Consider the following 26,827-nt stretch of genomic DNA (forward strand, 5'->3'; position numbering starts at 1 on the left):
TGTATAATGAAATACTTTGTCCTTATATGAATTTATTATTTTATTCCTTAATTCGTAGTGAAATAGAAATATGAAAATTAACCTAGGTTTTTTCGGTGGCAATCAAGTAGGAGCTCGTGGATGACTTAACTTACACTAACATTTAATACATTCGATACTAATTGTTCCCATTAAGGTTTTCCAGTACGAGTTAAGAACACAGAAATCACAGTATTGCCATGTAACGGCGCGTTTACATCGAACGAGAGAATTCCAACGCCACTATGGCAAATTGTTTTAGTGTTAACAGGCGTAGAGCATTCTATAGTTGTTCTTAGTGCATTCGAAAATTTCTATGCAGTTCTAATACGGAACACTTTTGTTTCCTTCTTTATGTAAAATACTAATTTATGTTTCTTCTTTCCTTTTCTTACTCTACTCTTGCTCACTATATCTGTCTTCATTGAGTTGCTTTGAAGAAATTGTTCACGAAGATAAAGCCGCTCTTTGTACATATTTATTAGAAGCTATCTCAACCATGTAACAAACTGTATTTCTGTGTATGAACAATAAAGAGTATTCATTCATTTATTCAACAACTCTGCATAATTTCGTTTACACTAAAAGATCGCGAACGAATGCTCTAACTCTATGTTCGTTTGATGTAAATGCACCGGGACGTGTAGCGACAATCATCTAGCGTTTTCGTTCGGATTCTTTTCGAAGTACGAAGCTTTGGCGATTTCGAATAACGCTCCGCTACTTTTATCACCGGTTTCCTTCACCATGCTTGTGAAATGGCTGTTAGGGTTGGATAGGAGGATGTAAGGGTGATCAAATTCGGCCACTTCACCAGCGCTCATCACCAGCACTCGGTCGGAGTCCATGATGGTGTTGAGACGGTGAGCGATTGTTAGCACGGTACAAGAGGCGAACTGTTTGCGAATGGTTTGTTGGATGAAGTTATCCGTCCTGGAAGATGAATATTAATTAATTTATATTAATGTGTTAAAAGTAAAGAGTTTTAAGATGCAATATTATAGCCTTATTATTATTTATTTATTTATTTTATTTTATATTATTGCACACACATAAGAAAGTACAAATACAGAAAGAACATAAAATAGAGAAAGATATGTACAAACGGCGGCCTTATCGCTAGGTAGCGATCTCTTCCAGGCTACCGTATGTATATGCGTAATGCCTTTATAGGTACGCAATCCTAATGTGTAACGGAGTTTTTATTGCTTGTTAATTGGTATTGTAATACGATATAATTTTTATGGGGAGATAATATTTGAACGGTGGCAAAGCTTTAAGCAGAGTCTGATCATGTTTCTCCAGAATTAAGTTTAAATATACTTAGGATATATAAACTAAGGATTTACCTAACATATAAGTAACACGTCTGATAAGTGATAACATTTTTTGACAATATTATTGATTTCCAGAATGAAATCTTTTACAAAAATAATAATGAACATTTGATTTATACAAATATTACACATCCTGCCATAAGCTATTCATCAGCTACATTAGTTGAATACATACATTTTTTACTTTAAGCACATGTTCTCTGCAGTCACACAAAACCAAATTTTCAACAACTTACTGAGGATCAACATTAGCAGTGGCCTCATCCATGATGAGCAGTTTGTTAGACCTGAGCACAGCTCGCGCTAAACACATGAGCTGTCTCTGACCCACGGAGAAGTTCGCTCCACCTTCTGTTACCTTGAAGTCTAATGATGGAACACTTGATTTCATGTCCACCTGTTAACGAATCTTGTATTAATTTACACTTATATTAAGTATTTATTAAGAAAGATTTTTATTTTTGTATGTTATGAATGGACTAGAAAAGTGCTCTACCGACTTGAAAGAAACATTTATTTGTCTTCACAAGAGAGAACAAACATAAATCAAACATTTTAACATGAAAAAACTATTTTATTTTTTTATATACAATTATAATAAAACATACAATACAATCGACTTTGAAAAATTCTTTTAAAATTAAATAAATATTTTAGGAAAATTTTCACACACGGCACGATCTGATCTGATCCAATACTAAGCTTTCGCTTGTGTTATGGAAACCAGATCGCAGATAAACATACATATACATACAGAAATATTTATATAGATAATTAACACCCTGATACAGAGCAAACATCTACGTTCATCACACAAATATTTGCCGAATGGGAATCGAACTCACTACATCTGACTTGGAAGTTGGAAGGAAGGGTCATTACTCATTACCAACCAAGCCAAGTGGTCAGTCCAGTCAAATAATATGAATAATAATCGGTAATTGCTCTACCGAATTGAAAGAAACATTTATTTGACTCCACGAGACAGAACAATCACAAACAAATAACAGAAAATACAATTACGATAAAACAATAACAATATAATAAAAATTTGAAAAATTCTTATAAAATAAGAAAACAGTAATTTTATTTGTAAAGTATGTGCGCTGATGTACGTGATATAATATGAATATTTTAAATGGAGATGCTTCATTTTATTGTAATTTACTTAATTGCTTCGTTATTTCTGTTCAATCCGTACAATTACTTTTACATAGGTGTTTATTAAAACGCTAACACAGTTTAATTTAAGTTTTTTTTAATTACATACTATTTTCGACAAAATGCTTTATAGACTATGCCCATGTTGAAAAAATTATCGGCCATTTGATTGATTTGAACCACCAGGGAGATGGAAATAGTATGACACAGATGCCGTACAAAAATGGTGGTCCACAAAGTCGGAATTTATTTTTATATTCCGACAATTGCCGGGGTAAATTTGGTCATTTCATTTTGTACGGCATCTGGGTCATACTATTTCAATACTGCTTTTAATCAATTATTCCGCAACGCCGTACAAAAATCATGGAGACAAGGGGAAAAAATCTCTACCTGTACTTTCGAATTCTCATCTGCACTCAGTTGGATAGCTTACAAGTACTTATTATTTTATGCTCTTCTATCGTTCTAGATAGGTCACCTGGTGGTAACAATGACCCATAATTTTTTCAACATGGGCCTGTAGTCTATTAGTATAATTTGTATACGTAGTATATTATTATTAGTCTGTGGTATAATTAATAACTGACCTGTTCAAGAGCTCTCCAAATATCATTATCACTGTAGATATTGAAGGGATCCAAATTGTATCGGATCGTAGCTGAGAACAGCACTGGTTCTTGAGGAATTATCGAAATTTTCGCCCGAAGATTCTGAAATACATTTATTTGTTAAAAAAAAGTTAGAGACGATGTATTCGAAAGCCTTTTGAAGTGAAACTTCTTTAGGCGCGTTAAGTGTGAAATTTCAAGGTCGCGTCATAACAATACCGTCACGTCATGGAGTAAGACGATTTTGGAATCATTGAATCCTGCCAAAGAAGTTTCATTTCTGACACGTCTGCTCGGCACACACACTCTTTTTTTATTCATATCTACTTATTGAATTAACTAGAATAGATCTAACCAGATAACTCAAAATTCAAGAAAATAATATTGCTTAAATAATTCAATATGTAATATTAATTATATTTTATAGAATATTAATACCTGTCGTGCCACTAATGAGGTGTCGATATCATCAATGGTAATATTTCCGTCGATGTACGCAAACCTGAAGAGAGCGGATATGAGCGAAGACTTTCCCGCACCTGTTCTTCCAACAATACCGACCTAGACAAAAAATAAATAATATAATTATATGTAGGTACCCCAACCCTATGGAAAATCTTTAAATAAATTTTGATGGATATATCAACTTTAGCGAAATGAAATAAAAATCTTTGTAAAAAAACATCATTTTAAAATATAGACAGGCATGCGCGATACCAGCTACTACACGCTGTAAAAATCTTCAAAAAAAAGCTGCCGATAGTAAGAACCTTAACTAAATAAGAAAACTTTTATAATCTTTACATCAATGTATAATCCATATTAAATAGGTTAATAATTCTAATTACATATTAAGAAAATATTAATTATATTAGCAGTGTTACCTTCCATCCACTCTCAATAACAATGTTCAGATTTTTCAGAATCGGCGGCTCGTCAGGAGCATACCTCAAGTTAACATTTTGGAACACAACCCTGCCTTCTGAAGGCCATGTGGGAGATACATCCCTTTCTGCAAAGGTAAAAGAAAATTACTTTCAAAAGACCGCATCTATACTATGGTCAAATATTTAGAAAAATAATTAAAATAAATAAATAAATATTTCATGACACGGCACGATCTGATCCCATACTAAGCTTTACGCTTGTGTTATGAAAACCAAATGGCTGATTAACATACACATAATTTTAAATATAAGTACACTTAAATTTAGATAATTCACCCAGACAGAGCAAACATCTATGTTCATCACACAAATATTTACTCTGGATGGGAATCGAACCCAAGACCTCTTCCAAGGCTTCGAAGGAGGGTCGCTACCAACTAACCTTATAACCGATCAGTCAATTAGAAAACAATATTCGTTTAAAACTACGAAAAGTTTACAAAGAACCTTATTATATTATTAAGTTCAAACAATTCGCTAAAAACGTAACTCAATCCGAGATGAAGAACAATTTGTTCCAGTGTGAAATGCCCTAACTTTCCAGTTTCTTGGTAATTACGGGCTTACTGACTTAAACACAGAAGCTTTGAAGTAAAGTAGCACTAGAATTATAATGGCGGTCTGATGTCGCGCATACTATTTTTGGTTACCTTTGTGACTTGTATACGGGCTTGGGGAAGCTTCTAGATTATGATTTTTTTGATAAAAATGGAAAGAATCGCACACGTTTGGTTTTCATTCGTTAAGCTATATATTTTGGCATTCTGAGTAGTTAGTAACTAATAACACAAAAATTGGGTTAAATTACATAATTATTGTTTTCGGTTGAATTTTTGTTTGGAGTGAGAAGTCGATCTACTTGTATAAATATTTTCTGGTTATTATATGTATTAAACTTACATCTACCCATTCCAATATGAACATACCTATAACCTTCAAATACAGGATGACTACTTTACTTTAACATAATATCTAAATCCATACTAATATTATAAAACTGACGAGTTTATTATGCGCTAATCTCGGGAATTACTGGTCCGATTTGAAAAATTTTCTTTTGGTGTAGGATAGCCCATTTATCGAGGAAGGCTATATACATATATCATCACTCTAAGACCAACGGGATCGGAGCCATGGGGTGAAACCGCGAAGCACAGCTAGTCAAAGATAATGTGGAAAGTGTGTCCATAACGTCCTACGCTTACTAAATAAATTATTTATATTTCTTAGTATTAGTTACTTACGTCCTTCAAACAGATTAGGTTCAGTATCAATACGCGTGTATTCCAGCACTCTTTCCACACTGGTCAACTGTGCGATGAACTCCACCAACATTCGGGCGCCATGTTGCAACATGGCCGTCAACATGTTACTCTGTGTGACGGCTAGACCCACGCTACCCACTGCTATTATACCACCTGCAAATTATTTAACAGTAAGTCGTGTATTATGAAGAATAGAATATTTACAGGTTCAATAAAGAGACTCGGCTATTGATGAAATGGCTGGTTAACCAGTTGACTAGAAAATATTATTTATAGGTAACAATAAAGAGGCTTGGCTATTGATGAGATGGCTGGTTTAACAACTACGACATGAATCTTTTTGAGAACAAACTGAAGACATCATGAGCTTAGGCTTAGTTATCAAAACAGCCGATTTTTGTTAAACCTGTTAGCTGCGACAAATACCTTTTTGAGAAATAAATGTCTATGTACCCCCGATTAATATTATGCTAACATTGGATAAGATGCCATTAAATAAGGCGAATTTATATTTAATAGTGACTATTTAATCGAGGATATCCCAGAAGAAATTAATAGAACCTTAAATATTGCACTCATGAAGTAATTACGTATTACTAAGCGGTAAAGACACATTTTATTTTGCCGTAGCTTTCCACCCACTGCACTTTACATCATAGACGATAACCGCTTTCCAATACAATTTACATCGCCTTAACCACGTAATGTTTTATTTCTGAGATAAAATGCCTATCTTTCATATCTTTGTGTCTTCATGTTATTAGAATTGGTTTACAATTTGTAAATGAAAAACATAACAAACCAAGGGACAAATTGTGGTTTTGATATTTTATTCTCTTTGATCATCGGTCCAATTTTATCTGATATCATATTTATTATTGATAGAAGATGTTCTAAAAATATTACTGAAAATGCTATAAAGGTAAAAACATGTTATAATTGGAAATATGTTTTCTTACCAAAATCAAGATACAGGAAGACGAAAATAATAACCGTAAGGTATATTTGGCACATGGCGTCCAAATAAAAACCAAACGTGCTGCCTCCAGCCAAATAACAGTTCCAGGCAGATGTATGGAGATCCTGTAAATATGATTATATAAATAATATTGTCCAATTAAGTAATCAATTTGATTATACGTGTTTTTCGCTTAAACTTCTAAGGCTCTTTGGATTTTGTGATTATATAATTTAGATTCTTAGAACAAAATCTTAGCAAAGATTATCTTAGATAAGAAGCTTAAATTAGTTGTTTGAAAGGAAGCTATTAATTAAACCCCTATTAATTCCCTCATAGACAAAAGAATTACCTATTTTTTAATAGTGTTTTCTTTATTTTCTTTAATTTCAAATGGGTAACATAAAATAACATAATGTAAACTATCGGAATCACAATAAACAGGGATCATTTGAGGTCTACAGTGACTTTGTGATCCAAGGCTGCGCAATCTTGATGCTAACCTCTATGAACGTAGCTTTTAGATAAAGTGCAGAGTTTTCGTACATCATGTATAGCTTCGAAGCTATTATTAAAGACTACTTTTTTATTTAAAGTTCTACAGTTATTTTAGTCTATAAAAATATTTGCGTTATCTATAAATGATGTTTCGTAATGATGAAGACGCAAATTGATATCACTCATTGTGTTTATTGAATGATTAAAGTAACTGACGAATGAGATTATGACAGAAAATTATCATGTGTATTATCTACTTTATATCATTTTACATTGTTGTTGTTTTATTTAATCACTTTGATCATATCGATAAAACGCATGCAGTAGGGATCAAGATAGCTATATTATTTTCCGTTAATTATTTTATAGACTGTTTGAAGTATTTTCAGCGGCACCAATAATTAAAAAAAAAAATAGTACAACATTGGATATATTCACAAACCTGGTGCCTATCGAAATTATCTATAAGTCTGTTTTGGGCATTAGATGACCGTATAGTAGCAATTCCACTTAGAGATGACGTCACCATTGAAAATACTGGACTTTTCGCTGAAAAACCATACCTTAGTTTAGTTCTATTATCAAGTAGTTAGGTTTTGATTATTAAAAAGAAGTAAGTAAAGAAAAAAAATTACAACTATTGAAATTGCCCTACCTTGTAGGGCACTGGCCTTTTACAAGATAAGATGAAAAAAATATTAAATATACACTCCACACTGTCAAGAATAACACAAATAATCTAGATAGTATTATTAAACTGCACAATACTTACTAGTAGCTTCCAGACGTTTCACACCCTGCGCAGTCTTCAAATATAATTTCACGAATATGAAGAACAAAACGAGTAACACAGCCGAAGGCACTAAAGTCCAGTACAAAGCTACTGCGTTTAATATCAGAATGAATATCAAAGTGCTGTAAATCTGCAACACGTCGAGCAGAGAACGGGGCAATATTTCGTCCAACGCACCCATGTCCTTTGTGAAACGATTTAAAATACGACCTGAAAGAAAATTATATGTAATTTTTTATTCTTTTTTATTCTAGGCAAGCGCCTAGCAGTCTCGCCTGTAATTCTTTATTCCTTATTTTAATAACAAACAAACGGTGTTTATTTTAGTAACAGATATTTTCAATCATACTTCTCCCTTTTTTATGACTTTTACGACTCTTAACCTAAAGTAATAAACATGAAAGTTTTGGTTTGAAAAGGCGCGGCAACCGCAATGCGCTGCCAAAAGTATTTAAAACTATTGATAAAAACTATGGAACATGGTTCGCTGCCAGAAATGTCATAATATACTTGTATACGGCATTTAGAGTAAGCTCTTGAGTAAGCTAAAAAATGTTGTTTTAGTAGTTTTACAAGATTTCATAATAATGCATTTATTGTGCCAGTCACTTGTCTCTGGGAAAAAACATAAAATAAATCTAAAATAAAATAGCTTTAAATTGATGAAAATTTTAAGTTTTTTCAGTAGTAGTTATTAGATCTAATATTTATATCATACCAATTTTTTATTTTTATTTATTTTTTGCCCGCTTTTAAGGGGTAAGGAAAGGATTGACGACAGGAAAAGGAATGCATTATGCACTAGGAAGGGTAATGTAAAGGTCTCATTAATTTGTTTATAATAGAAGACTTATTAAAGTAAATACTTATATAAATCTAAAAATTACCTGAAGAACTGGTATCAAAGAAGCGCATAACACCCTTAATCATGGTAGAGAACATGAAATCGTGGAGCGTTCTAGAAGCGTTAGCGCAAAGCGCCGCGAAGGGAATGACTCGAATGTTCGCGAGGAAGATACACGCTATCACTATACTGCCTTGTATTATGAGATATTCGCCTGTTGTGAACGGACCCACTTGGACGTTTAGACCGGGATCTAAAAAAGATTATATCAAAGAATATTAAATTATGTAATTCAATATTCTTTCTAACCGACTTCAAAAATGGAGGAGGTTCTCGATTAGATTGTATTTTTTTTTAGGTTTTTTAACTATTGACTGGGTGAACAGATTTTGATAATTCCCTTTCTTATATGAATGTGGTGCCTGCTATTTAGTGGTCTCATTTAAATTTAGTTTCGTTCTAATAATTTGAAGTCGGTTTTTAATTTTTGGTTAAAAATATTTACATATTATAGAAAACACAAATTATGCATGTGCAACATTATAACGAGCAAAAAGCTTTATTCCTTCAGCTATCTATTTTTATATAAAAAAGTAGTTATTTATATAAATTAAATATGTTTTGAAATCCAAAGAAATGTGTAATGAAAATAGTATCATGATTTATCATTGGCATTGTAATTGTTGAAGATAAGATTATTTCTTCATTGATAAATAACTGTAAAATGTTTAGTTAGACGGATTATTATGATTAGTATTAAGTTTATTAAACTTTACCTATTTCTTCTCCTTGCATCTCTTCCTCGTAATTGGCCATTTGATTTGACCTGTAAAAATATATTATTAATGAAATTTACATAATTTTCTCTACACATAACTCTTACATTTCTAATAAATATTTTATTTGATCTTAAACTAAACAATATAAATTTAAATTTAAAAAGAATATGTTATTCAACAAACTGAAAACGGTTTTCATAAAAAAAAAATCTAATGCTGTTTTATTCACAACAGCAGTGTAGCAATTTTTTCTTCCATCCATACAATTCCTAACCGAAAAAAACATCAAACTTTCAGGACAAACACATATCCAACTAAAAATTATAATGAGTAAATAGAGCATGTTATTCCTATAAAAAAATACGTACCAAAAACTGAGCCAATAATCAAACCCAGCAGCCGCAGTAGTGGCCAGCATAATGAGCGTCATAGTAAAGAGAATAAAGCAGATGCTCCCGCCGGCTCTAAAGTACGCGCTAATCACTTCCCACCGCAAGTTACCCGACTGCTTCTCTTCTGCTTGCATCTTCTGCGCTTCGAACTCTTGTAAATCCATCTCACTGTCATTACTGGATACGCTTCTTAGGAGAACCTTTTCGTTTTCGTCTCCTTTCTATATTGTAGTATAAAAAATTGAGAACCTTTTTATGTAGGTTGAAAAATATTATTGAGAATGTAAGAACTTCCTTTTTAAGTAGGTCAAAAAGGTTTATATTAATGATTAGAATATTAAACTGTGGTTTTATTCCGAAACGTTGTTTGGTTTTAGAAGAAAATAACAAAACATAAGTATAGAGCATACAAAAATGTTTCATACATTTTTATATTCTTTACTCGGTACTTGATAATTCGATGTTACACAGAACAATTAGGTTTCCATTAAATACGATTACTATTGTTGAAGAAAAAATTTAACTTACATTTGCAGTTGCGGATTCATCAGTCTTAGTTTCTTGTAAGTTAGTTAACATCATAGCGAACTCCTTTCCAGAGGTTGCAAGCTCATCGAACGTTCCCATATTCTCAATACCACCCTGTAGTTAAAAATAATCTTCAACGACCATGCTATTAAAATAATTACTAAGAGACAATATACCTAGTAATTAAATGCATCGACTGTAATGAGTTTTATTTGTACACGCGATATTCTTTCAGAGCCCGCGGCTTCGCTTACGGACTTATCCAATATAGCATTTCATACAAATTTTACCACCCCCACCCTATCGAATAAAATTCGTATTCAATCCAAAATACATATTTCTATAATTGCGTCGAAGTGAATAAAATAAATTAAATCTGATATATTCTGCCACCTACTTTTACCACCCTCGTTTTTATACAGTGTGGAAAGTTTCGATGGGTCCTGGAGGGAAAGTACTTGAAATACTGGAGATATTTTTTTTTTAATAAATAGATGCTTTTCGAAAATTCACTTGATTCGATCGGGAATCGAACTAACTAAAAATTTATAAAATTATTATCTCATTCATCAAATTCTCTCTAATCAGTATTTCAAGCACCTCTCCCCTCCAGGGCCCATCGAAAATTTACACACTTTTCGTGATGCATTTATTAACAGTTTCCTGTTAACATCAAAGCGTCACAAGAATTTCATATTTTTTATGTTTTTTCCTATTATATTTAATAAAAAATCTATCCAATCAACTGAGATAGAGAGAGAAGAGATCTATTCCGGATCGGTTGGAACGATAATTGAACTTATGTAATGACGAGGTTGTTACGTGTAATAAACCTAGCGTTTAAAAAGCTTTTCGTTGTTCCAAGTAGAGCCGTTTACAATAAAACTTTTGTGATGCACGAAAAGGTGGCAATAGCAGTATAGATTGAACTGGCCTTGCATGCAGATTAGCTTTTACATTTTTTTTTTTATTATTTATTTATCAATAACAAATACTTTTAACATAATTCAACATGCCAAAAACCACAAAGATTTGTCCGGCATGCAAAGCAATCCATCCACGACAAATACGATGCACAGCGCGCTCGTGTGCTCGCGACAAGTTAAAGACAATTATTATACCACATTATACAATATACAGATTGTTTACAAAATGCAATTTTAATTTAGATTTGACATTATAATTATTTATGTTTTTTTTTAAGTTCAAATCCAGATTATTTAATAATTATATACATAAAAGTTTAGTTGGCCTCTATACGACAGATTTATTTTATTTATTCTTCCAATGATACCAAACGTATCACTATATTCAAGCATATATTTTTAAGGAAATTTATTTTAATGAAAATAAGTTCAACAATCGATAGACAACGAAGATAACATACCTACTATAATTAAAAAGTAATCGAAAATAAGGCGTCAATACATGATAAAATTAATTAAAAATTACAAATAAATGAACTGAAGTGTTATAATACGTGTAGTATGTGCAATTATAGTACAATAACAGACTGCACTGTTCGTCCAACAATTACGTGGTTGCCCGCTGCGGTTTTCATGTATCTCTTTTCAAACATATTGATATTGTAATTGAGTATTGTATCATCTGTACTATTACAGTACCTTTTCTGTACTACGTATAATATAATACATACGTCATAAATGCATTAGTATCTAATATTGTTTTATATTTTATAGAATATTAATTAAATGCACAACTATCTACCCTATTTTCGATTATGATTCATGAATATGTATATGTGCCTATAGTAGTAGTCGCCGATTGTCGCCAGCCGTTATATCTGACATCTGCTCGTATTAAAGCATGGCCTACATAGATATTTAGGGTACATTTTGATAAATGATTGTAGTTCAGAATTGTAACACAAACCTCATTCAGCACGATTATATAATCAGCAGCTTTAAGGAAATGTATCTGATGGGTGACCAAGATCCTTGTCCGCCCTTGCAGGTAGTCATTGATGCATCCTTCGAACAATTGTCGACCAACATTTGCATCCACTGCAGATAATGGATCGTCCAACAAGTATATATCAGCCTATAAAACAAAAAATATAACTAAATACACACTAAAAAGTAACTGCAATTAAAATCATTAAAATATTCCACGAGACAGGTAATTAGTTGTCTAACCAGTTTCAGTTATTCAGGCGGACGATAAGCTATACATTATTACGTACAAAGTGCGTCGAATCGAAGATTGCTTTCGAGCAAATATTTTTCATAACCGCGTTACGTAAACGGGAAAATAGATGAAAACGTTCAAGGGGAACTAAATTGGATACCTACTTTTGTTTTTGTGAATAAAAAAATGAATTACTTCTCTATAGACGGCGCGTGCCAAATTGATTCTGGCCCGTTGTCCCCCCGAGAGGGACACCCCGCGCTCGCCCACCAGCGTCTGGTCGCCGAACGGGAACTGCTTGAAGTCCTTCTCTAGAGCGCATTTCCTGCATACCTTCAAGCAATGTATTGTAATGAACATCGCTTCACGAATTAGTGGATGCAGCTTGCTTATGTAATGTTACGGTGTTTTTCGATATAAGGATGTTATATTATAATACCATTGTATGAAAATAAAAGTGTGATAAAAATGCAAACATATTCTTAAACATGTAAGCACTACATGACACATCAATTTTGAATGATACAACCTAAGGTACATTCGAATGTAGGAATGTATCTCTACAACAATTTAATAAAAATAATAAGACAAATTGAATGTAGCATCCAATTTTAATGTTGAAATGAGAAATGTCTGCAGCAGCTCGGGATATATGATGCACTGTGAAGAAATAACGTCGTTACACAATAAAGCTAGTTTCTGTGATACGCGTAAGTGAACGCTAAAACGTGGCCCTATTGTCTGAGCACAATACGTACCCTCTTATATTTTTCCGGCTCGTAGGGCAAACCGAAGAGAATATTTTCTCTCACAGTACTCGGGAACAACCACGCCTCTTGGCAAGCGTACGATATATTCCCGAACACTGAAACCGTGCCAGTGGCTGCCGGCAATTCCTTTAGTAGCAGTTGCAAAATAGACGACTGTAAAAAAGTTGAAAGGTCAGCCCTCTAATCGATACATAAAAAATGAAGGTTGTACTTCAAAATGTCAGCAACTCAATTGCTTTCTGTAACTAAGTGCTTATTACAGAAGTAATGTAAGTATCGAGTTTTATCTTATCGTTATATAAATAGCTCGAAGAAAATTTGTAAACAAACAAGTCTACTGCTGTAGACTTTGTTTGTTTCATGTTCTTGTTATGAAACGTGGGTTTATTCTCATTATATAATATAAGCTATATGAATAATATATACACATGTATTATGTATATATGTTCATCTGCTGTACGTATCGCTAGAGGCGTCTTGATCGTCCCTGATTGAAGGCTGTGTTACGTCACACTAAATTGAGAGCCTTGAAAGCCTAATTGATCGTTCTTGGATTATTTTTATTTTTGAAGTGAAAACTTCTTTAGCGGCGTTGAGCACTTTTTCTGTAATGGGTATAAAATCTTAAACTTGCGTCAGGACACGTGACCTGATCGAAAAAGCGTAAGACGGATACCAAAATATCAAACATGTACAACGTTAATAATCAAGTTTTCACTTCTGCCGGCACTCCCGGAGTGCAACCCGTCTTTTTTTTATTTACTGGTTTCCTAATCATTTTCTATTTGTCTACAAACTTTAAATAATTTAAAGTAAAACATTAGTAACTAGTTCAAGAGTTCATAAACATTAAATCATTACCATTTTTATTTAATTCATGCATTAAGCATCAAATGTAGAAATGGGAATACCTAGCTTACAAATTGAAGCTCGCACTCCAGTAAACTTTTCATTTCAACTTACGTAACATCATCTGAATATTGCACACTGGTATAATATCGGATTGCTATGTAAATTGTTATTGGAAATTATAATACGCAATTTCATTTTAATCATTGCGGGATTATATTGATTGTAATTTTGTTTATTTACTTTATTCGACCTTATTTATTTAGTCAAAGCATATGAAGTTTATCATTTATTAATAACAGTATAAATAACAGTGGAATTATTTTCAAATGATATTGACAAATTGTATATAATATACTTATACACAAATAGTAATTTACCTTTCCAGAACCAACGGCTCCAATGATAGCACACAGTTTCCCTTTTCTGATTCTGAAAGAAATGTTTTTAAGGGCCAAGAAGTTGGGGTCTCCAGTCCAACTGGCCGATACATCGCGGACCTCAACAATAGAGTCTCCCCCTGGGTGGGAAATACTTCTACGTAACCTTCTGTGTGGGGCGATACCTGTTATAAATAGAAAAATAAAAATAATTACAAAAGCTTATTTAGCTCTTAGATAAACAGATTGCCCTGAAAGTCAAGCATACTTCGGCATTCCTTCGGCCACTTATTATGGGTGGTGTGCGTTCCTCATTATGACGGGAAGCACGCTTGGCTTTCTCATTAACTAAAATAAGCATTATATGAACATTCCTGACTCACCATTAGTGAATGACATTTCTGACTTGGGCATGTAAGAAATAGGCCGCACCTCCACGGATTTTGGTTGTTTAAAGCTAGTGTTTACTTTGCGGAATATGTTGGATATTGGCGCCAAAGAAGATCCCGAACTTAAGTCTGGGCGATCCTCTGTAAATAAAAGCATAGTCTTGGCAAGGAACTCATACTTTATGGCGACGTCTCCTGCATATCGTAATAAAAGATTAAAAAGAAAACATTATTCTTTCATGCGTCATAAATATTACGAAATAACATACAATATGTACATGTTATAACACGAGCTAATACATTCTTATTTATCTGATTAGAATTCATGTAAATTAGATGACGTGCGTCTTAACCAATTAAAGCAGCTACTCATTGTTTTACAAATAAAAAAAAAACTTTTAATTTTGAACACAAATTTTATTTCAATTTGAAATACATACAATTTTATATAAAGTTCCGCGTCGCTGTTGGGCAGCCTTCGTACCAAGGCCGTAATTTTAATTATTTTTCACGAGGACCTAATTATTTCCCTGGTCTCATTGATAGTAATATTTACGAGTCAAAACTAGGTTAAGATATACGTGAATAGATAATGGTTTCATTTATCATAATATACCTAATCCATTTTACAATCAATTTATTAATTATTTATATCAAAGTTTATAAATTTTCTTAATCAGAAAAATACTGAAAGCGTATGTATTGATTGTGTCTTCAATGACTAATTTCATAACCCTACCTAGTTAAAAAATATATAAAAGTATAAAACATGTGTGCATAAACAAAGGAAACAATATTATCAGTACTTGTATGTATTTTGTTATTAAAATTTGCAACAATTATAAGGAATTAATACAATAATTTTCCGTTTTGGTATTGCGTATTATATTAGAAATATTAATTTAAATAGTAAGTATTCAATACATTCATATGACATAGCCTACGACGGTCGAGCCGCTCTATGGCTGGAAATAACTCTTTAATTTATTCCATTACTTAGCTAAATGAACCGGTTCCAGGAACATCGCAAGTATTCTAAATGTAAGTTCGTAAGTTCATGAAATCCTAATTGCATAATTATCGTTATATTATCTTCATTAAATATAGTGTACAAATCCAATGATATAAAAGAAAAAAATTCAATACATTCTTCCCTAGCCTTCGTAGGACTTGTCTGTGAATTACGACATGTTATAAATTTATAAAGAATAGAAAAAATTCGATCACGATTCCCGCCTCGTGATCGAATTTTTTATTTATAAAGCATTTGAATGCCATAAAACCAAAAATATTAATTACGACATGTTATTAATAATAAGTACGTGTAAAATTTTAAAATTTAAATTCTTATTACTTTTTATCTAAACAGTAATTTTGGAGAATTGAATTGAAAAGTAATTTACATTCTACACTTTTTTACGTTTTGATAAATTTGGAGGGGTCGATAACATATACTACTGTAACAAGTAAAAACTGATGTCCCGTTTTATTATACAGGATATGGTGCAGACGTGTTTAAATCCATTTTTGAACAATTTTTATTATCACACTACTGTTCCCTTCCTAACCTAGCCTTCCATTCTGCCATTAATTCCTAGTCTTTTTTATGACAGGTGATTGAAACCTGCAGATTCCACGCTCGCGACAACCAAATAACAAGTGATTATTACTTACCCAATATCATGAAGTCTTGTACTCTTCTAAAGGAAACTAAAAGCTCAGCCGTAAATGACAAAATCATTGGCAGTACCATAGTTATGTTAAAGTTAGCCGATGACATGAACTGTTGCAAGGGATAAATCTGAAACAAAAGGAAATATCCTGAATGAAATGTCCATCCTTGTCATTTGCGGCTTTCGTTTGAATTTTTTTAAAGAAAATAAATTTATTTACCTACTAACTTCCTATCATCAATACCCAATGCTTATATAAAATTATCTCAAAATATTGCGTAACTTATGGATATATAATATTACCTACATAAGTATATTTATTTTAAACTTGAACAGACGATAATCGTTTTCATTATCGTTCACCAGTAGAAATAAAAAACTAGGTAATTCATGAATTTTTTTGTAAGTTAAGTATCAATATACGAAAATGTAAAGTATATTGCCCATTCAAAATTTATCAAGCTATTTTATTACTCACTGGGTTTTAGCACTTATTTACTCAATGTTTTTTTATACATTTTTATGATTTTTATTAGGTTTATAATTATATATTATATGTTATATGTTACAATTTTAGATAAGCTATTTTTTCACTGTCATTCAATCAAAAGAACATAATTTTATTGTGATATAATGAATTCAGAAGTAATTATCGGATTTTTTAACCATCGATCGTCAATAATAAGCATTTATAATAATAAAGGTAGAGCAATAATATACATTATACATATATTACTGTATTATTATATTGTTCCAAACCTTATTTATTTTATTTATTTATTTATAATCTTTATTGCATACAACACAAATACAAATTTCACACACACAGACAGGACATTTGATGCAAAGGGCGGCTTTATTGCTTCAAGCAATATCTTCCAAGCAACCCGAGCAGCCAATGTATTGGAAAAAAAAGAAAATTAAGGTAGATTATGTACACAATAGAAATAAAACCTTGTATGTTGTAAGAAAATAAATAAGATAACAACAATTAATCCGTATATCATTGAGTCTATGTCTTATTTCCAAAGAATCAAAGTATTTTTGAATTGTTAAGAGAATGAAGAAAAACACTCAGTCTTGTTTGAAATAATTAATTACCTAAAGTCAAATATACTTTGATTTAGGTAGGTATGTTAATTAATATACAAAATAATAAAATTGCAATAGTTTAGTGACCGAGTCATCTAATGTCCAATGTGTTCATGCTATAAAATAATGTACTCAATGACGTGACGGTATTGCCATGATGCGACTTTGAAATTTTACTCTCAATGCGCTTAAAAAAGCTTCCCTTCTAAAATTTAATTTTCAATTTTAATTATTTGAGTAGTTATACTTACAACATTTGCAGTGAGTGGATTTCCAAGTAGAATATACGTGAGGACTGCAAGGAAAAGCGCTGCTCGTTCGGTGAACATCATAAAACTAAGGAAGATTGACCTGAGAATCGTAGCATTTTTAACTTCGTGCAATTCTTCTATACGCTTTTGTGCTATCATTTTCTGGAAGGGGATCTCCCATGCGTACATTTTTATAACCTAAAAGGATTCATAATTATTATATCATGTGAAAAATGTGTATTTTAATGGATATTAATATGTGAAATAGGTACATATACATTTTTAATCGCCTGCATAATTCACGGACAAATAGCACCTGCACAAGAGAGATTGCCTAAGTTTGGGCAGTTTAAAAAAGTTCCGTAGATTCAGTAAAGCAATGAAGCGTATTATTTTTTACCAAATACTAAAATATCATATTAACGGTGTTATTTTTAAATTGTAATGCATAGTTATCGTATAATTATAACAAACCTGTATACCGTTGATAACTTCACTCATTACTTTGATACGATCGTCTGTTTTACCGGCTGTACGGAAACGTACTTTGCCCATGAGCCTACCAAGTCCCCCTATAATGCAAAAGAAGATTTAAAAAATCCTTACTAAAAGCACAGTATATAGAAAAGCATAAAAGATTTTGAATATAATATCAAACCGAGATAATTAATTTAACACAGTATTCCGTCGCCATTTATTGCACATTATTCATTCGATACTTCGAAATTTGTATTTCCATAATATTTTGTATCTGATATAAGTACATATATACGTTTTTAAATATTTTCCAAATATCAAATAGCTTAAAAAATACTAATTCTTTTATCGCGTTATACGCATACAGATCGCTAGTCCGCGTTATCGTTGATCAATAAACACTTACCTTGGACAGGAAGGGCTAATACCATCAGCGCCGCGACACCGATGAGGGCCGCGTATCCCGCCTGCACATAGCCCAAATAACAAACAGCTACCAACTGTATCGGTATGATCCACACGTAGTTCAGAAACAAGAATGCTAAATCGAATCTCTGGAGATCGTTGGACAATATGTTCACTACCTTTCCAGCTGTTGTTTCGCCCAGCGCGCCATTGTTCATGCGCATTATCTAAATATGGAAAACAGTGGCAGTAATTATTGTGTTCTATAATTAATTGGCATGATGCGTTACTTATTAATATTGCGTGTAAACTTATAAGAATTTTAATTAACAAGAATGCGTATACATTGATTGACCACGATGTCTCACAAATTGAGTTTCGTCAGAAGATATACGGTACCGCTTAAAAGTGGCTAAATATTATAAAGGTGTCTGTGAGACTCGACATGACTTTCTTTTTGTGGTTGAACACTTGTGGGTTCATCCGTAACAAGTAAATATTAATACATTGAAATAATTTATGGGAACTATATTTTCTATCACCAAAATTTATATTTGTCATCAAGTTGTATCACCTAATAAATAGATCTATCACCACGAAATATTTGCGTTCTCAGATAAACAAAAATTGTGCCCAGGTATGAATTATCAAATTAATGTTAATATATGTGTAAAATAAGAGATCGATAACCAATAAAATTATATTGCATTACATGAATATAAACTTCGTTCTTATAATAACAGTTTTGTTACTTAAATAATAGCTCTGTGCTCAGAATGGTAGATCTGTCACCAAATAAATCGATTATTGATCCCTGACTGCGACTCCTTTTTATTTGATATTTTGTCACCAATACAGTAGTAACATTTATTTCGTTCAGATATTAAATTAATAGTATTCGTTACCAATTTAATACATCAATTTATAATTTTAATGAAAAAATGATCAAAGGGGCAGAGACAAATTGGCGCGCTTTAAAAATTGACCAATGATGACCAAATGATTATTCAGTGGTTATCATTTTTAAGAATAAATATTGATTATTTTAACTTTAATTAAGTGTTTTATCTACTATTCTGCTAGCCATAAGCCAGCTATTTTAAACCAGCGCTGATTGTTCAGTGGTAATTATTTTAAACAATAAATATTGATTATTTTGACTTTAATTGTTTTATTTACTACTCTGCTAAAAAAATTATTTAAATATAATTTATACTACCAGTGGAAATTTTGAACCTTGGGAGTCTAGTTAAGTAGCAGCTTAAGTAGCAGAATCTTTTGGTTGAAACGATGATGACAACCCTAATTTTTTATTTGAACTTAATGCAATTTTCTAGTAACATAATATGATTTATTGGTGATCTCTTTAAATTAGTTTGCTTAAATACTTATTAGGATACACCTATTATAAACACACAAAAACATTTATTTGGTACTAGACCTTATATCTCAGGATTTTAGGTGATTTATTGTGGAACTGATTTTGCATTGTTTGGTGATTACATTTTGGTGACAGATCTACTATTTTGAGGACAAACCCTATTATTTAAGAAACACAAAACTAATTAAATTGGTGACAGCTTAAATGATACCCATAATTTATTACCTTTCTGAACATAAGCGTACTGACTGCTACTCGAAGTTTCATTCCAAATTGTTGACAGTAGTAGTTTCCGTGGTGATTACAAAAAGCCGCAAGTAAATTAGCTACTATCATAGCTGCAGCATAATATGAAGCCACTGCAGTTGTCATAGTGGTGTTCACAGACCAGTAACTTAACAACTCAGAGAATAAGAGAGGTGTGACTGTCCTGTTAAACGAAAAACATTCTGTAACCTAATCCAATCATTCTATAACATCAATAGATATATCTCACTTGATGCAGGGCAAGAATAATACCCATTCATGTAGGTATATATATCAATATGTTATTATACGTTAACAGTTCAAACACATGCACAATGAATCAAATAAAAGTGATTGTTTATGGAGATGCATTACAAACGTAACGTTGATTTTTTGAAAAATTGAAAATAAAAAACCAATTTTATACAATACTTTACCTTAAACTTGTGTAAATCAATTGAAGAATACCACCAGGTATATATGACCAGATGAATGTTTTAAATAAAACTCTTGACAGAGAAGGTTCTCTTCCCGCTGCTTTTGCTATTCCCTCTTCTATAAGCCAATTTCTGTAACAAATTCAAATAGATTTAAGTTGATGATAATGCAATATTATACTAAATACCGTACATGTAAACTTTTGTATCCAACCCCTAGGCAAAGTCCTACAATAAAAAAATCAGTTATTGCTTTTGTAATATAGTGTGAATATGAATATTTACATTGCAGCGATTTTTACATTTTATAAAACATTAATGGGTTTTAATTAAAATGGCAAAAAATCTGAAATTAGAAACAACACGAGTATACGTTAAAGTGCTATCTTAACAGAAGGGACACATTTATAAGATGAAAATGTCATAAGAATACAAGCTATGTCTCTTTACCCAAGGTGCATGTTCATGACACTAACGGCGCATTTGTTAAAGATATTTTAACGTAACAAAAACATTGCGAAAAAGATGACAATGCTATTTTCTACACAACTGAAGAAATAAATAATCATCTTGTTATATTTTAGATCGTAATTACCGTAAGTACCCAAAAAATGATAGCCTAGTTGCCTGCCTATTATATTTTTTCTCAACTCTACAATCTATAAATAAAGACAAGAGGGCGCGTCATTAATTGTTCCGTACGTAGCTTTTGGACTGCTGTAATCATAAAACAGTGGAAAGTATTACAAAAACTGAAAATAGTACTAAATGTCTTGCTTTCAGACTGCATCAAAAGCAAGGCCCATGGGATGACACATATTTATGGCTGAAGCGCATACAAGGCAAAATGTTTATCTAGCCTATACAATTCTGTATCATAAATAAACCTTAAACACAAACTACATAAATACATTAAAATTAAGGACACTGGTGATTTCATTTATATTATAAAAGTGAGCTTTTCAGTTTTCACACATTTATTTCGGGTACAAAATGTTACTGCTATATTTGGCATGCAATTTTCATTTAATTTCAGATATAAATGACTCGTTAATACAAAATAATATATTAGCTTAAAATACGTAATATTTATTTCAATTATCACTGATAAACACTTAATGTATATAATTATGTACATATGTAAATGTAATATGCATAGTAATCTCTTTTGCAAAAAATTCCAGATTATCAATGTCATTGTCCTGAAATAACATTGAGTTAACATTTTATTCATAATAAATTGTTTGTTCGAAAAATACTTATTAAGTTCTTGATGAAAGTATGTACAATTAAGTATTACACGATTCGTATTGTGAATTTGATGTCAAACGTTTAAATGAAACGAGTTTTCAAAGGATCGAAAACGTGTCGTGAACGTCCGTAAAATTCTTGATTAATATTTATTTGACAGAACATTCTTGTTTAGAATTTGTAAATGTTGGATATTTACATGAACGTATTTCAGAACAAAAAACGATTATAATGTTTTCTTTGAATTTACCATAAATTTATGTTTCCTCAATATGTCACTTTTCTTTCATACTTGGTTGAAATTGGAATAAATAAAAACATTAAAATGAGATCATTAAATGTGAAGAGCGTTGACTTCAAATTGAGATTATATAATATAAAGTTTTTAAATGTTATAGTTTTTTTTTGTATGCGCATTAAAACGAGGGAGACTAAAAGCTACCCATGTAAGTAAAAAGCTACTTTTTCTTCAATAATCACTACATAGTATAAAACAAAGTCGCTTTCACTGTCCCTATGTCCCTTTGTACGCTTAAATCTTTGAAACTACGCAACGGATTTTGATGCGGTTTTTTTAATACATAGAGTGATTCAAGAGGAAGGTTTATATGTATAACAACATCCATTAAATAGTGGAGAAGTACTGTTATTTTTGAGGTTTCTAATGTGATGTCGTAAAAAATTACATTGTTTGCGCTTATATTGCAAACGCAGGCTGAACCCTACGAGTTTTATCAAAATAATGTACTAAGTATTATACACATTGAAAAGGTCTACAGAAAAGTCCGCGATGGTATATGTCTATCTCTTATGGATAACCCACAATAACATTTTTTTGTCATTTACTTTTTACGACAAATAATAGCTAATTTTCGAAGCGATTTTAACCAATACAGCATTAATCCTTAACCAATTAAATACCTTGAATACATTGTTCATTTAATATAGATCTATATGGCCCTTTACACCGTATGATTTAAGAGAATATTTTCGAAGATATTACAGATTTAAAAATTGCAGGACGTACCGTTTGCGGCGATACCGGCCGGCCGCCCGGCTATATATTTTATACCCGTGCGAAGCCGGAGCGGGCCGCTATGTTTTTATATACAACGTTCACAGTTTTTCTGTAGTGTATTTAGTATCAGCATTGCACCCGTGCGAAGCCGGGGCGGGTCGCTAGTATAAAATCAATTAAAGCTACTGCGTCGATATCAAGCGCCGCGGCCGAGGGCATGGTTTCAAATGAGAGTTTGTGCAGGTTTACCGCTGCGTGTATGTCCTCTTCTCAACTCAACTTTACCTGACAGGCGTAACTGCACAGGCAAACCTGTCAGGTACACCCTAGCGTGTATGGCCAGCTTAAGACCGATCATGGACAATGAAATGTGTTGCAAAAAATATTCCCTTAAAGATGCATCATTGGTCAGTTTGCAAAAAATATCTATATATTAAAATTTGAGTCGGTACAAAAATAATATTCAGACTTAGGAACATAACGAAATAAAGTTAGTAATATGGATCAAAAGATTAATTAATAAATATCGATTATTGAACTATATTATTATCATTTACAATAATTTCTTTTCATGTAACGGTATCATACATATAACATATCTAAATTATTATCTAATCAAATCCGTATCAAAAATGAAGCAACATAAAATTAAAAAAAAAACAATTACATATAAGAAAGATAAGGTTAAACAAGCTCTTATGAGAGACGATTAAATATGATCTCATGGCATACAAGCTACCTATATTATTCTTTTTGAAGTGATATTTCTTTAGGCGCATTGAGAGTACAATCGTGGTAGTCAAGATCGTGGATTATGTACCTATGACCTTAGAGTGCATAACTTCATACTGCATAGGCCATAATCGAATTGATAGATGTGGTTGAACTGTAAATTTTTTAAAAACCTATACAACCTGTAAAAGGTTGTTGTATAGGTTTTTAAAAATAAAATGCTGATTCCCATAGGTATATTTTCCTCCACTGATTGAAGATTTGACGAAACATCAATTTTTTGGAACCTTGCTAGTTTTGTTGCTTAGGTACACTTCTTTCTACGAATAAACTTTCTTTTTTGTTAGGTACATTAAAGATAGAGCCTCTATTTAATTGTGTTTAATTTCTGTTTATTTCTGAATTTTTGTTTATTTATTCATAACTATTGTCTATTCTATATACCACGTTATATTTGATTTTAAAATTGTGAGTAGTTCGATACGAGCTAGACAGTCCTGTGGTATTCTTCATTTAATTCCATCTTCAATTATCACGAATGAAATATTATATTTATATTTAGGTTTGGTTAGAGTAAGTACCACGTTATTTATTTTTATGAAAAACCAATTCTTTTGTTATGTAAGTACTCGTAGAGGCTTAAGTCATCACAATAGCATTGATACTTTTCAAAAGGTATAACGGTTTAACATGTTTATGTTGTAATTAAATATATCATAAAAAAAAACAATTGCTAAACAATATCGATCTAAAAAAAAGTAAAAATATAAAACAAATTAACTCCGTTCATATCAAAATATTAAATAAGTGTATACAAAAAGGTAAATTTAAAATTTATTTAATGTTGGATTAGGTTCGAATCTGTTTAGGTGGTACTAAGCTAAAGCTATTATATAGAAATCTGTTAAAGATTAATAATTTTAACTTTCGTGGGGCCCGTAGCATTTGCTACGAGACTGCAACGTCACTGTTTTCCAATATGATAATGTTCGCCGACTTTTTTAAATTCAAATTAATAAAAAACATACCGCTAAATTCCCACTATAAAGTATGGTAACCGTATGTATAGGTTTTAAAATTAATTTAAATATTTATCCATATTGTTAAAAGTTATAAATCAGAACTTACTTTTCTAAAGCATCACCCGTAATCTTAGAGTCATAAATACTTTTAGTTGGCACTAAATCATACTCCTCGAGGTCTCTCCGGTTCCCGTTCACGAATAAAGGGAACATCCACGCATAAAGCATACGCGAAACAAGTCCTGGGACACTTTTTTGCGGAGGCGCAGTCTCTTTACTTTTTTTCCACTCATCTTCATTTTTATTTTTACTACTGCTATTTTTTAATTTAACCATTGTCACTGTGTAATTTTAGTCTGTCACTAAACAATAAATAATTTTCACTAGTGCACGTCGGAGCGCGCACAGTACGCCACTTCGAATATACAGGTAGATAACATTTAAGTTTTTCTGCCGTACGCGCTCTACTTTAATGACATTAATGTTAAATAGCTTCATGCGATGTATTAATCTCTAATAACTGATATCGAAGCTACGTAAGTGACGTGACCGTGATGTTTTTTATCGAATATCCATACAATTATTGCACTAAAGGTACATGAGACATAAAATGTGCGATAATTTATGGAAACGGTATCACAATTATTGATGTTTATCATAGCAGGTGATGCGATTAACGAGGAATTTTCTTATTGCTTATAAATGTGAATCATATTGTTATTGATATAGTAGCGAGAGTTTCTTAAATGTATGGTTCATAGATAAAACACATGCTTCAATAAAATGTGTAATTGTAGAAATATAATATAATAATTTTAATTGAACAGTAGGTAAGTACCTACAATAGGATATGAAATCCAAATTATTTACAAGGACAGGTTGAATTTATATAGACATTTTGGTGTATGCTTAAGCCTGTGGATGTGGTCCTTGTAGATAATAATGTTTAAATACTTTATAGTTACGTAGTCTTATGTAATTGTGAAATGACATCAATGTGAGCTATCATAAAGAAATATAATTTACAGATAAGACCTTCAGGAGGTAGACTAATAATTATCGTAGCTTGACTTTAATTATAGCCCTGGTATTTTATAATACAATATGATAAAAGGTAACGTATTATTTTATTACACTTTATATCGTAAATTCGTAAAGTGACCTTTATCATTTTTCATTTTTTTAAAGTAGTATGTGAATCAAAGTACCTACACAAGTTACGGAATTTAAATGATAGTGATCAAATAATAAAAAGTTAAATCTATAATACAATATTATAAAGCTGAAAAGTTTGTTTGGTTGAACGCACTAATCTCAGAAACTATAGGAGAACGAGTTTGATGATTTCAGTGTATAGCTAATTTATCGAGGAAGGCTATATTATAGGCTACCTATATTCATGTCATCAAGCTAAGACGAATCGGAAGGGAGAAATTCGAGTAAAGAATTAGTTATTATCAAACATAAATAATAATTAACTCAATATGATTAAAAAATTAATTGATGAATTCAGTTTACACATCACGATACTTCCTCTACTTAAAACTCATTCACAAATGGACAAAACCTTACGTCGAAATAACCCACGAGCGAGGATTAAAAAATAAAAGAGATGTCATGTTTGTGGTTGTTGTGAATTTACACTGGCTCTGTTTAAGTATGTTTAACACTGTTTCACAATATATTTTTTGTAACTTTTTTTAAGCCGCAGTGGCGCAGTATTGTTTTGTGTAGCTCAAGATTTAGTTTTTTTGTTGTTTGTTTGTTAACTCAGAAACATCATTATTTTCCAAAACATTTATCCATCCTACCTCCTATAAGAGTTCAATTTTAATTTTTGGTGAGGCGAGGTCAAGCCTTTCCTTATGTTAGGTATAGAATACCACAATATTCTATACCTAACATAAGGACTCAACAATATAATATTATGTGATACTTGAACCGTATCTTAAAAAACATTATAACAATAGAACTATAAAAAAACTCATACGTACCATAATAATCATTATTCATAATATGTTAATATTGAAAATTTACATTTCGAATTTTGTTTATCAACTAAATCTCTCTGAAGTTTGACGATTAATCTGCCTTGAATAAGACCTGAAACTTAAAAAGGCTTTTGAGTTTTCAAAATTACGTGTTTATTACATTCATTAAAATGAAAATGGCCGT

At 31.7% G+C, this 26,827-nt stretch overlaps 1 protein-coding gene across 1 annotated transcript; it reads right to left on the reverse strand.

The window, feature by feature from the left end:
* On the reverse strand, positions 1-25,091 carry LOC149909790 (ATP-binding cassette sub-family C member 4-like). The gene is made up of 25 exons (XM_090119893.1): positions 24,759-25,091; positions 20,630-20,761; positions 20,172-20,376; positions 18,567-18,792; positions 18,158-18,255; positions 17,684-17,881; positions 16,342-16,468; positions 14,662-14,808; positions 14,279-14,463; positions 13,038-13,202; positions 12,475-12,612; positions 12,025-12,192; positions 10,132-10,245; positions 9,580-9,824; positions 9,209-9,258; positions 8,476-8,685; positions 7,568-7,798; positions 7,238-7,344; positions 6,299-6,422; positions 5,319-5,492; positions 4,012-4,139; positions 3,566-3,688; positions 3,107-3,229; positions 1,592-1,752; positions 1-951 (listed from the first exon to the last, which is right to left on the reverse strand). Exons 1-25 carry the CDS (start codon positions 24,986-24,988, stop codon positions 672-674), a joined length of 4,089 nt encoding a protein of 1,362 aa, XP_089976019.1. The 5' UTR covers positions 24,989-25,091; the 3' UTR covers positions 1-671.
* Between the last annotated feature and the right edge of the window lie 1,736 nt (positions 25,092-26,827).

The sequence above is a fragment of the Colias eurytheme genome, chromosome 3 (genome assembly GCF_061535395.1).
Source record: "Colias eurytheme isolate Ceu_HAF_F1 chromosome 3, ilColEury1 Martin Lab GWU primary, whole genome shotgun sequence".
Taxonomy (NCBI): Eukaryota; Metazoa; Arthropoda; class Insecta; order Lepidoptera; family Pieridae; genus Colias; species Colias eurytheme.

Coding starts and splice junctions, on each gene's coding strand:
- LOC149909790 (XM_090119893.1), bottom strand. CDS start 24,988: ATGGTTAAATTAAAAAATAGCAGTAGTAAAAATAAAAATGAAGATGAG. Junction 17,882..18,157: donor AAGTTATCAACGGTATACAG/GTTTGTTATAAT, acceptor GAATCCTTTTAG/GTTATAAAAATGTACGCATG. Junction 3,230..3,565: donor CCTCATTAGTGGCACGACAG/GTATTAATATTC, acceptor AATGTATTTCAG/AATCTTCGGGCGAAAATTTC.